Source organism: Boleophthalmus pectinirostris, unplaced genomic scaffold (assembly GCF_026225935.1).
Source record: "Boleophthalmus pectinirostris isolate CB_2022bp ecotype Guang Dong unplaced genomic scaffold, ASM2622593v1 HiC_scaffold_14, whole genome shotgun sequence".
NCBI classification, from domain to species: domain Eukaryota; kingdom Metazoa; phylum Chordata; class Actinopteri; order Gobiiformes; family Gobiidae; genus Boleophthalmus; species Boleophthalmus pectinirostris.
This window is the reverse complement of record NW_026571047.1, coordinates 17,858,613-17,871,597: the sequence shown is the minus strand read 5'-3', so window position 1 is coordinate 17,871,597 and position 12,985 is coordinate 17,858,613. Positions and strand designations below refer to the sequence as shown.

The window sequence follows — 12,985 nt, the reverse complement described above, 5'->3', positions numbered from 1 at the left end:
TTGTAAGGATAAAAGACACCCAACAACAATTTAAACACAGACACACTTTATGATTAAAAACCAGACATGAGTTCTGTTAAAACTGTTACATGTAAAGAAACAATGTTTGATAGACAAATTCAAACAATATAAAATAAATAAAAATGAACGAACAATTAGACGAAATGTTTTGTTGTTTTTTTCTGGTCAGCTTCCGAACATTTCTCCACAATCTCCATTAACAATATTCACATTTGACATCAATACTGTTGATAAATGAAGACAAAGCAACTGTTAATAATGATGACATTTCTTTTCAATACATCTAAATGAGTGTACTAGAAGTGTGCATGTCCACAAACGCATGCAGGTGTGTATAGATTAACTGGCAAAATGATCCATGGATCCAAAATCTTTTAGTGGGTTAACGCTTAAAAATAAACAACTTAAGGGGATCTGAAATGGTATACTTAGCCATTTTCAAGCTACAAAACAACACAGACCTTGTGATTGAGGAATAGTTGTAGACCATCACATTAAAATCTACACCTACCGCAGAGCCATGCCTCCCCTTTCCCACCATGCATCACATTAACTTGGCTTTACTAACACCGAAGTCGGACAGATTCCAGTACAAAACTCCATAATTGGTTGAACAATGCATGCTCTCATGTTTTTCACGTGCCAAAACGAGATATTTTTTGCAGGTTGGTTAATAACATTGCACATTTTTGTCGACTAAAAAGTTCACACACAAGGTTGGGTTTTGTCATCACTACAAAGTTTAGACGATCAAATATGGGATTCACAATAAGTGCTTTGAAAGTCAACATTAAAATAGCAATGACAAACATGCAACTCAAGAAAATATACCAAAGCAATCAAAACAGTTGGATTATTACTAAGATCATTGAAATTTCCAAGAATTTAAGTGTTGAGTTCAGTCAAAAACGTATTGGCACATGGAAGATTTTTGTTTAGTGTATTATTAAAAAGAAAATGAAAAGATCTACAGGTGATATGGCCTGATGTAGTTAGACATGATATTGGTGACTGTATACACCTTTTGATGGGCCTTTGTGTAAGGAGACACCAAATCATAAGTGGGGACAAACTGTGCACAACACCGCTCAAAAGGCACAACACTGGACAGAGATGCAGGAAAAAGGGGAAAATAATGATCAGGGAAATAAACACTACAGTCAAAGGCAAAAACATCAGAAAACTAAACATGGGACTGAAACTGGGAGCATGACAACAGCAAAGCTAAGGGTTAGTAGTATTTTTGTTCATGCTTAAATAATGTGACTTTTTAATACAAAGAATGATTTACCCAAGTGTTCAATGCTAGTGTATGTATATATGATATCACATAAAGATTACACGCTCCTCTCTTGATTTCAGGAGCACAGATTTTCACTGCCGCAGTCAAGTGTACACAATGATATGTATGAGTATAGCTTGACTCAAAAGTTATTACATTTAGAACAACATTATAAGCAATGATACACAAAAGATGGTAAAAATGTCTATTGCTGCTGATTGGTTTAGGTTTTTGCATGTATAGATTATAATGATGGAAAACATGTGTATTAATGTTGCTGTAAATGTAATGTAATGTGCAATAAAAAGCAAAGTAACGTCTTTCACAACAGGTAATGTCTGATGGCAGAAAAAGAAAGAAACAAGAGTTTATGTGAGCTTTAGCCTTGCAAAACGTAACTTTAGTGACTTATTTTTAGATATATTAGAGCTTATGCATGAGGAGCACAGTTTAGATCATAGTTATGTTGCTACAAGTGCTGCAAAACGAACATAATGTAAAAACGAGGATGTTAGATTAGCACAAGGCCAGGGAGAACAAGTGCTTTTCAGGTTTTGAGGCTGCAAACGAACTGCACAGTCAGACAACATCCCTGGACCAACAGTGAACCGTGACATTTCGATTTACAATTTTAAGTTATGAAAAATGTCAGTTAGGGATATGGTATTAAAATGCATATGACAGGTTAGACCACTTTCTCAGTTATCTAGTATTCCTTACTTTGACCATTATAGGCAACAGATATGACATAAATAAAGATATTCTTATTCCTATTATTCTATTATTGAGTAACCATACCGCAAACAAGGACCAAAGTTTGTCAGATTTATACAATAGAAATTTTTTCATAAATAATCGTATCACAACTTCTTGTAATCAATTTCATACATTATTGTAATTTAATCTTCTGTGCACATTTTCTCTGTATTTTGGACACACGTTTCAGCATTGATGACATAGACAGAAGCGTTCCTTTTTAGAACTCGACTTCCTGTAATTTTCAATTGTTTTCAGCTTTTCTTCACAAAATGCCACTAGACTGACTGACTGACTGAAGGAATGAATAGATAAAATCCTTCATCTACAGTAGTTGCAGATGGGTGATAAAGAGTACATATTTCAAAATTCAAATGAGGTAATAATTAGAAAAACTTAGAAACCTGTCACATGCACTTTCAATGATTTTTGGGGTGTTGCTATAGAAACGTGCAGATGTTGACATTTTGAAAAGCAGAGAGGTACTGCATACAAAATCTCATCACCACATGGGAAACGATTAGGAAACTGATAGTTCAGTCATAAATAAACTTTCTCACCATTATATGCAATAATATGACTATGATACAGAAATCAACAAACACCTTTGCATTCATGTTTTCATATAATTCCATTGTGTGTCGACTATATAGATTTATATAGATTCCTCGCATGCCTTGACAAATTGTACACAGGTTTTTTGTCTTTTTGTGTCAGTTGTTTTCATTTGTGTTAAAACATTACAACTGTGGGAGTTGAAAACAATTATTTCTTGCATGTCTCAATAAAAAGAGCTCCCAACCGAATTATCTTTAACAGGAATTGAACTAAGCCAGGGACATCTTGTGAGAACATACCGTGCTAAACAGTGAAATTTTATCATCTACTGCTCATCCCATAATTTTATTCAAAACACAAAACGGCTCAGTCAGTGGAGTTGTCTTCATTCCTTAATGTCCATTTTAAATCCTGAGGAGAAGTCTGCTAAGTTATCATTGCCAAACATATGAGAGAGGCATCCGTTCAGTTCAAAGTGCAGTGATAATAATAATGATACGAATAATGATAATAGTAGCTCTGTGTGTGTGCTTCCACCGACACAAACAAAGGGGCTACATCTAGCACCGTAGCCTGGATTTGCCAAAGACACTGACCGTAAAAGCTGCAACAAGAAAAACTGCTCCGTCTCCTTGAAAGTCCCTCCAGAGTGGTCCTCACAGCTAACCATACACAGGTAATGGTTTGTGTTGCATCCCGCTGTGGAAAGGCACACCAGAGAAGGGTAGGGGTGGTGTGGACAATGTGGGTGGCAATCGAAGGGGGTAAGTAAACTCATTGAGAAGATGTCCATGATGTTGTTGTGTTGATAAAGTGTTATTTAGCTCAGGGTCTGGTCTCTTTACATCCGCGAGCCACGTTCTTGAAGGATCTGGATGAGATACAAAAGAAGTAATAAATAATTTGTCTTTGTAAAATATGTAGGTCAAGTGGGCAACAGTTGTTCAGGACTGCAGTTGTGTTGTACAACTGTTACAAATAATGATAAATAAATCACAAAACATCTGAGTTATTTACGCATTCACTACTCCACTTAATTTAAACAGAGAGTACTTACAAGTAATAATAAAGACACCTGAGCCTGCCCTGGACCACATGGACTAGTTCAGCATAGTGTAGCAACTAGTTTTGAATACTGTTTGTTTTCAGGACATAATTCACATTTGTTTACTTTCCCTTGGCTGTTGTTTCAAACTGCTGTTTAATTTTTTTTCTTATGACATATGACACATATTCTATAATAGTAGTTTGTTTGATGTATAAAGGGAGAAACTGAGAATAAAATAATTTGACAACATTTGTTTTTACTGTAAGGTTTTTGAGATGGGAGAGGATTCTTACCTTAGCCTTCTCAGTGGGCTCAATGACAATGCCATTGGTGGAGTTGTTGAGTTCCCTGGAAACTACACATAAAAACTCCGCCTGGTCCTCGTTGCCATAGTTATATGAGGAGCCAATACTTATAAGCTGAGGGAGGAGATAGACAGCAAAAAGTACAGAATTAAACTTCAAGGAAACGTTAAAAGTTAAAAATGCAGATAGGGAATACAAATAATAAGGACTGAGAAAAAGAATACAAGAACTGAGTAGAGTTAGAGTAAGTTAACAAAGACTAAACACAATATGTTTTCATAACCAGTGAAATAAACAGGATGACATCATGAAAAGGCTTGGCGCTGTGCACCTGCTCAAACTTCCAGCCGTCCGACATGGTGGAGACCATCTGTGTGAGTTCCTCTTCTTGGCACTGCAGCACTCGATAAACATGCTTCACAGGGCCCTGGGGGACACCAGCAAAGCACACAGTGTTATGTTATGGAGGGACCATGGCATTCATTATCTACATTATAATAATGAAGTATGTGTTTTGTTAAGGAAATACACCATCATTTAATGTGTAGTTAGTGGACTTTTGGTTACCTGAGATGTCCGATTCTCGTTGTCACGTATTCTTTCCTTAACCATCCTTACCAGAGAGGCTATGTTATAAAACTCTGCTTCCTCTAGAACACCTATAACAGTATGAAGGGGCAAAAATCATATAAGATGATATAAGAAGGTAAATGTGACTGACTGCAGACATTGCAATTTGATATATTGCATTACCTTCTTCTGCCAAATTTTTGTCCATAATCAACTTCCCATGTCGAAGATAATTTAGTATGGGTCCAAAATATGTGGGATCTCTGTCAATCAGGTAAGCCCCTGTCTCATCCTGCAGAAATAAATATGTAAATTGTAAAGTATAGCATGTGTGTATAACTGTAACAGTAACAATACTAAAAGCACTAATAACACTAAAGATGCCAAAGATTAGGACCAAAAGCCTTGAACTATTTAGGTTAGATAAAACAAATGTGGCCGATACTTACTTTGTCAGAGTCTAGATCAGGATCATCTTGACAAAGTCGATAAAGAAATGACTTGGGGTCTCGGCACAGCGTTTGCTTGGTCGTAATAAAGTATGTACCACCAACATTGAGGCGAACCCAGCGGAATCCTGGCTTTTCCGCGGGTTCAGACGGTGAGCTGGGGTTGCTTTTTACCGGGAATCCGAACACGGAGCGGCCGCTGCTGCTGCTGGACACACCGGGGCTGAGCTGGCTCGTCCGCTGGGGAACCATCAGTGTGGGCGAAGCCAAGCGCATAGAGCCCCTGACGTCCCGGTGCTCGTTCTGCTCTATGGTACCCGTGGCACTCGGCTCCACTACATGTAGCTCAGCCATGTTTCCTTCGTGTAAAATGCGATTAGCTAACGATTCGCTGCAGGGAAACAATTTATATCAGATTTGTAAACAGAACGAGGCTATTTTTCGCGGACGGGAGGCTGGCATCAGGGCGTTGCTACTCACAGTCGATTGCCTTCGCCTTTTACCCCAAATACTTGGATAGCAATATAACTAATGAGCCTCTACGAGGTAGGCAGCATCGTGGTTATTCGTTTATTTTAAAGATAAATTGCCCATTTTTGTCTATTCAAACGTTAATCAGAGAAAGGCAATTCTTCCGGGTTGTAACGTGATTAATGTTTACTTCCGCTATGTCATGACTCTTCAAAATAAGAGCACAAAGTGAATTTTAAAACAAATTAAGAAAACACAACGAAGTCACTAAGGCACATTGAACCTATAGCCGTTTAATTGCCTATATATATACTTTAATATAAAAGCAGTTATTCACATAAAAAATGTGTCCAGTTGAAAGATATAATTATTTATCCATGATTTCACCTCATCTGAAGAGAGCGCCATAGCGTCTCGGCAGTGACAGCTCCGCTTTAGTAGAAGAAGATTTTCAGCGCTGGCGCGGTGGCCAGGCTTGTTTTTGATTCTGTGGTGTGGCTGTGTCGGTGCAAGGCGCTGTATTTGGGAGTGAAACCGTTTGGCAGGTAGACAAAAGTTGTCCTGATTTAAGATGGCTGTGGAGTAATTTAAGTAGCATTTCCTTTAAAGCTGCACTTCTCCCTACCTTTTAGCTGGCTATCATGCTAGTTAGCTTTGGCTCGTCAGCTGCAGTGGTATCATCGCTGGAGTGGATGATGCTGTGTAGCTGAAGCCCTAGATATAAACCTATAAATGTGTGCCTAGTAAAGTTGTTTAAAGACGTTTGTGCAACTTTGATTTTACATAGAGTTTATTGCGTTATGCTCTCTAGTGCGGTGCACCGCTGATGCAGTGTTTTCATTTGTTTCTGCTATTTGTATATTCCTGGCACAATAGCCATGAGTGAATTCAGGATTCACCATGACGTGAGTCAGCTGCTCAGCCTGCTGCATGTCCGCGGTGGTGATGGAGCTGAGGGCTACAGTGACTTACTGCAGAAGCACAGAACTCCATATGTCACCACCACAGTCTCTGCCCACAGTGCCAAGGTAAGTGACATAGTATAGATCCATCACAATCTGCTTAGAATGATGGATACTATAAATATATATTTGTTTTATGCAGGTTAAGCTGGCAGAGTTTTCTAAAACACCTGAAGACTTTCTGAAAAAATATGAGGAGCTGAAATCCAAAAATGTTCGGAACCTTGACCCATTAGTCTATCTCCTTTCTAAGCTGTCAGAGGACACAGAGGTTAGATTTTGGACATACTGTTCAGACATATTGCTATTAATATTTATATTGCGATGTTATTACATTGAAATATTTATTATTATCATCACAGACACTTCAGGCCCTGCAGCAGAATGCTAAAGACAGAACAGAGTCCTCTGCAAACACAACTTCCACTACAACCACCAGTTTCACGTTGCCTCAGACGAGCACAAAGATGTCCATGCAGGAGCTGGATGAGCTACGTAAAAAACTTGGTAATGTGACAGCCAGCGCTAATGCTCCAATGGTGAGAAAAACACCTCTTTAGTGTCATGCAGTTAAATTAAGTATTTCTATTTAAAAAAATATTCTCTATGTACTTCTACAGCCTGCTGAAGTAACACGGAAAATGCTCAGAGACAGACATAACAAAAAGAATCCCACACAGCCCAACCCAGTTTTTCCTAATTGGGTTTATGATCGCCCTGCTCTGATTGGAGACTTCATTACAGGCGCCACCTCCACAGGAGAGCCCCCTGTAGCAGTAGGTAGGTTTTCTTTAAATTCTGTTTTTGTCCATTTTTGTTTATTTCATTGTGATATAGAGAAAATATTGTAAAGCAAGTCATTTATTTTGAGGTTCTATTACTTTTGTTGATGTCACCACATTATTATTATTTCAGGAACATTGCCTCTGGCGGCTCAAGAGCAAGCCCTAGTAGAAGATCTGCTCTTTGTGCTGAGTGGAGTTGATGGCAGAGACATCACCGCTCAGCCTGTCCTGGGACGACAAAACCGCTCATTTATTGTAGATCCAACTCTGGACATGTCTGTCAAAGAGCTAGTCAACAGAATATTACCAGTGGCATCTTATTATTCAACTGTAACAAGGTATGGCAATTCTTTAAATTAGTATGTGTCTGTGAATATATATTTTTGTAACTGTATTTTTTAATAGATTCATTGAAGAAAAGTCATCATTTGAGTATGGACAGGTGAATCACGCTCTGACTGCAGCAATGAGGACTCTGATGAAGGAATATCTGATCCTGGTCACTCAATTGGAGCACCTCTTGCGCCAAGGCCTACTTTCTCTACAGAAACTCTGGTTCTACATCCAGCCTACAATGAGAACAATGGAGATACTGGCCTCTATAGGTAGGGTTGCACATGCAGAAAATATGTATGTACATTTGTTTGCTGTTTTTAATTGGAATGTTATGTAATTTCTACTTGCAACCGCTAGAGGGCACTGAAGAGTTAACCCCTCAAGTAACTGCAAACCACTTCAAAATGGAACATGACTTAAGAATTCAAATATGATATATAGTGACAGTAGCTTTATTACCTCCGCCAAGGAGGTTATGTTTTTGCTGGCGTTTGTCTGTTTGTTTGTTTGTCTGTTTGTTTGTTTGTTTGTTTGTTTGTCTGTTAGCAACATAACTCAAAAAGTTATGGACCGATTTTGATGAAATTTTCAGGATTTGTTGGAAATGTGAAAAGGAAGAACTGATTTCATTTTGGGGGTGATCTGGAAGAAATCCTGGATTCTGGATCACTTTGAAATTTTAGTTAACATTGTGGTAAATGGGGCCAAAAATCTTGTTTCTCAATATCTCAGTTAATTATTGACCAAACCCCATGAAATTTGACTCGGGGATGGACAATGGGATCCTCCTTCATATTCCAAAGGCTGACCCGGATCTGATCCAGAAAACTGATTTTATCGCAATTTATATAAAAAATGGGGGTAGTCCTTGGCGGAGGTCTGCGCTCTCTGAGTGCTTTTCTAGTTTAAAATATAATGCTTTAATAGCTGTGTCATGTGTTACTTACAAACACATTTTAATTATTATTTGTTAAATTATTTTTTTTATTTTTGTTTTTCTTTCTCTAGCCTCCTCTGTGGACAAAGGAGAGTGTATGGGTGGATCCACATTGACCCTGCTTCACGATAGAACATTTAACTACACTGGGGACAGCCAGGCTCAAGAACTGTGTCTGTACCTCACCAAAGCAGCCAGTGTCCCGTACTTTGAGATATTAGAGAAGTGGATTTATAGGGGTATTATCAAGGATCCATACAGGTAGATATGATCTTATATAATTAATACTGGCAAGGATGGTAAAGTTGTATTTATTGTGCTTGTAGTGAGTTTATGGTTGAAGAGCATGAACTGCAGAAAGAAAAAATCCAAGAAGACTACAATGACAAATACTGGGATCAGAGATACACAATTGTACAGCATCGAATACCATCATATTTACAGAAAATGGCTGACAAAATATTAAGTACAGGTAATCAAAAATAACAGGTTTAAAAGCAAATTCTACACGCTGAAATATTTGTTCTAAATAAATGTATCTTATAGGAAAGTACCTCAATGTTGTACGGGAGTGTGGGCGCGATGTGACCTGCCCAGATGCAAAAGAGGTCTTGTATACCCTAAAAGAGAGGGCCTATGTAGAGCAGATAGAGAAGGCCTTTAACTATGCCAGCAAAGTTCTCTTAGACTTCTTGATGGAAGAAAAGGAGCTGGTATCACGCCTTAGGTAAATATATTTCAATTACGGTACTATATTCATGTACAATTTTTTTTACTGCAGGAATTGTTTTTAAAATTATGTTTGCTATATTGTTTTGTAGGTCAATCAAGCACTACTTCTTGATGGATAAAGGAGACTTCTTTGTGCACTTTATGGACCTGACTGAGGAGGAGCTGAAGAAACCTGTGGACGACATTGTTCCTCCGAGACTCGAGGCTCTTCTGGAGCTGGCTTTGAGGATGAGCACCGCAAACACAGACCCTTTCAAAGATGACCTGAAAGTTGGTAGTTTTGAACAAATAAATCTGTATAATTTTATGAATTCAGTTACATACAATGTCTCTTCATTATGGATCATATCAGTTATACTCTGAATCATATAGCAAGTAATTATTTTGTGAAGTAATAGGCTGATGACTAGAAGTCAAGAAAATGAAAAAATGCCTTATAAAGGTGCACTATGTTACACATTTATTTGGGGTCTGCGCTGTTCAACAAAATCTGTAATTTATTAATAAAGCTCTAATATGGATTAAAGCATAAATTAACCTGTGTAAATTGTAAAATTTGCTGGTCTCAAATAACAGTGCATCATAGTTGCTGTAAATTAAACATTATGACCATTAATATGAGTCAGGGATGAATAAAACATTGTACTTTTGTATCCATTATTGATCTAAGAGTTGGTGATTCATTCTGTTACCCTCTTCTCCCTGCAGATTGACTTAATGCCAAATGACGTCATCACACAGCTCCTGAGAGTGCTGGCCATCGAGACGAAGCAGGAGAAAGCTATTATCAATGCAGAGCCAACGGATACAACGCTAAGTGGACTAGAGGCTTTCTCATTCGATTATATTGTGAAATGGCCCCTCTCACTCATCATTAACAGGTTGGATTTCATCAGCACTTATACTTTATACTATCAGCTACAGAAACTTTGTATAGTATAGTAGTAAAGCTCAATTATAATTTTCCCAAGCACCAAACACCAAGTACTTGCAGAACTATTAAGGATTATTTGAAAATGCTGATACCTTATCAAAACATATCTGGAGTTGAGTTATGTTTTGTTTCATTCACACATGTTTGAGTAACCCTTTATTATTGGTCTGTCTACATCTCCAAAGCTCTAAATGCTCTGTTCCACCTTGTGATGTTGTGGAGCAGTTGTTCTCCAGTTAACAGCTACCTTTATATCTTTTGTTCAGAAGTAGCAATTCCAAAGTGTATGAAGTTTATAAAACACAGTGGAGCACTTCCTGTATTACCACATGACATCACATGGTGGAACAGAGTGTTTCCCTATTGAGGAGAACTCAGCCTAAACATACAGGGTTTGTATGTATTAAACGTGTGTGAATGAAACAACAAAGATCAGAAAATAGAATAATATGGGCTCTTTAATGCACTTTGACCATTACAGTACAGTATATTCTGCTAGTTCTTCTCTTTGGGAGAAATAATGGTTTTCTTATCTTATTATATCTTATTATAGACCATTTTATAACCCTTAAAGTCATGCATGCCTGGTATAAATGTGGTGCATGATATTGTCTTCTAGAAAAGCCCTGACCAGATACCAGATGCTGTTTCGACACATGTTTTATTGTAAACATGTGGAGAGGCTGCTCTGTAATGTTTGGATCTGCAACAAAGATTTCAAGCAGTATTCCCTTCATTGTGGCAAATGGTAAGGCATGTGACATAAATAATCACCCTGTAGATGATTAAATGAAAAGACAAAGCTCCCCCCACTTTCCCTCAGAGGCTATAGAGACTTAATAATATATTAAAAGAAATTGTGCCTTTTGATTTATACAATATGCTATCATAAACCTTTTAAAATAACTAGACTGGTCAAAAAGGAATGTTTGTGGATTAAGAGGCTAGATGTTCCCTCTTTCTTTCTTTATCACAAAAAGTAATAAATATCATTAATTAAATGTTAACAAATGATTCAATAAGGATAGTTTGAGCACCATAGTCTCAGGCAGCAGTAATAGATGGACCATTCTGTGTCTAGGTTTGCTGCGTCATTTGCCCTCCGACAGCGGATGCTAAACTTTGTGCAGAACATTCAGTACTACATGATGTTTGAGGTCATGGAGCCAACGTGGCACGTGATGGAGAAAAACCTCAAAACGGTGATGTATTTCCTCCATAAGTGTTTCTGTTCTTTTCTGTAACATTTTATTGAGTTAATGGTGACTTATCTAATGGGAGTAAAAGCAGCTGACAAGCATCACATTGACAAGTCTGAATTGTGTATGTTCAGTTAGGCAAAACTTCACATCATAATTGTGTAATGTGCAAAAATATACCGCTAAACAAATACAGGTTTTAATTATGAATACCCACGCTTAGTATTTCTATGGGTTAGGTTTGTAAGTGGTTTAGAGTTCAACATTCAGAATGAGTATATTAAAATGAACAAGTTGCTTTTGGTTGCAAATTCTATACTTCCAAGAAATTCAAATGTATAAAAGTGAATGCCAAATTAAATACTTTAATTACTGTATATATATTTTTTGTACTATCATTCCTCTGTTTGTTCATGGCCATTGTTATAAATGTTTGAATTGTATATTTTTGTTTTCAAGGCGTCAAACATTGATGACGTTCTTCACCATCACACCAGCTTCTTGGACAACTGTCTGAAGGACTGCATGTTGACCAACCCAGAGCTGCTCCGAATCTTTTCTAAACTCATGTCTGTCTGTGTCATGTTCACAAACTGTATGCAGGTTTGTATCATACACTTTTTTTATATCTTATTTACATTAGATTATATTTCTTATGAGATACTGAGACATTGAAAAACATAATTTGTGATTTATTGTAGAGATTCACTCAAAGCAAAAGGATGGAGCGTATCTCTTTGGAGCAAGGATCTATTGACGGTGCAGCCTTTCAGAGTGATCATACCGATGATGAGAAGAAAAAGCTCACAACCAAGGTGAATATTTGAATAAATACAAGGAAAATATGCTAGTGCTGACCCTATATATGTAAAGAAAAGCATAATTTCTTTCAAAACTGAAAGGGCAAATGACTACACATTAGGAAGCATGTGACACCTCCCAATGAACAGATGGAAAGAAGCTATGTGTTATTATTTGATAGTAATAATTTTGTACTTTTTTTTGTACTTTTTTGTTTTTTTTGTTTTTTGTTTTTTTCAGTTTCTAGCAGAACACGCAGACACCATCCAGTCTGATGCCAGTTTTGAGGCAACAATAAACAAGTTTGACAATAACTTCAGCCTGCTTCTGCTCGATCTATTGGACAAACTTAGCATCTACAGCACCAATGATTGTGAACACAGCATGATCAGCATCATTTACAGGTTTGTAGTTAAATTTTTACATGGATACTGTAAAATAGTTGAATCAACTAATATTTTTTGGGATTTCACAGACTTGATTTCAATGGATTCTACACTGAACGTTTGGAAAGGATGGCAGTGGAGCGAAGTCAAAAGTCAGCAGCATAGCATGTTGAAAATCTTGTTGTGTATTTCATCAGTTTGCCCTCTTAACATAATAGCTGTTATAAAAAAAAGATGGTATTGCATTTTGTAAAATATGTAGACTATAGTGTTATGTTTTAAAAGATTTTGTGAACACATTTTAAAAGTGAATGGCTCTGCTGACTCTGTTCTCTTGCTCTTTATGGGTAAATTGTTGTACAAAGAATTATGTAAGTTTGTATGACACTTCATTAAAAGACTGAATATGAATTTGTTCTCAAGCATTTTGTATACTTATATATATATATATAT

General features: G+C 37.1%; 2 protein-coding genes across 2 annotated transcripts; one reads left to right on the top strand and one right to left on the bottom strand.

Annotated features, from left to right (window-relative positions):
- Positions 1–29: 29 nt before the first annotated feature.
- Positions 30–5,650, bottom strand: kctd2 (potassium channel tetramerization domain containing 2). The gene is made up of 7 exons (XM_055150153.1): positions 5,470–5,650; positions 4,990–5,380; positions 4,724–4,832; positions 4,538–4,629; positions 4,302–4,397; positions 3,959–4,084; positions 30–3,488 (listed from the first exon to the last, which is right to left on the bottom strand). The coding sequence occupies exons 2-7, from the start codon at positions 5,341–5,343 to the stop codon at positions 3,459–3,461; spliced, it is 807 nt and encodes a 268-aa protein (XP_055006128.1). The 5' UTR covers positions 5,344–5,380; positions 5,470–5,650; the 3' UTR covers positions 30–3,458.
- Positions 5,651–5,852: 202 nt separating this feature from the next.
- Positions 5,853–12,943, top strand: tubgcp2 (tubulin, gamma complex associated protein 2). Its single transcript, XM_020918243.2, has 18 exons — positions 5,853–6,005; positions 6,337–6,488; positions 6,565–6,693; positions 6,785–6,961; positions 7,043–7,202; positions 7,338–7,545; positions 7,613–7,812; positions 8,552–8,741; positions 8,807–8,952; positions 9,027–9,207; positions 9,302–9,482; positions 9,921–10,093; positions 10,766–10,894; positions 11,228–11,348; positions 11,805–11,948; positions 12,047–12,160; positions 12,387–12,550; positions 12,622–12,943. Exons 2-18 carry the CDS (start codon positions 6,339–6,341, stop codon positions 12,695–12,697), a joined length of 2,643 nt encoding a protein of 880 aa, XP_020773902.1. The 5' UTR covers positions 5,853–6,005; positions 6,337–6,338; the 3' UTR covers positions 12,698–12,943.
- The last annotated feature ends 42 nt before the right edge of the window (positions 12,944–12,985 follow it).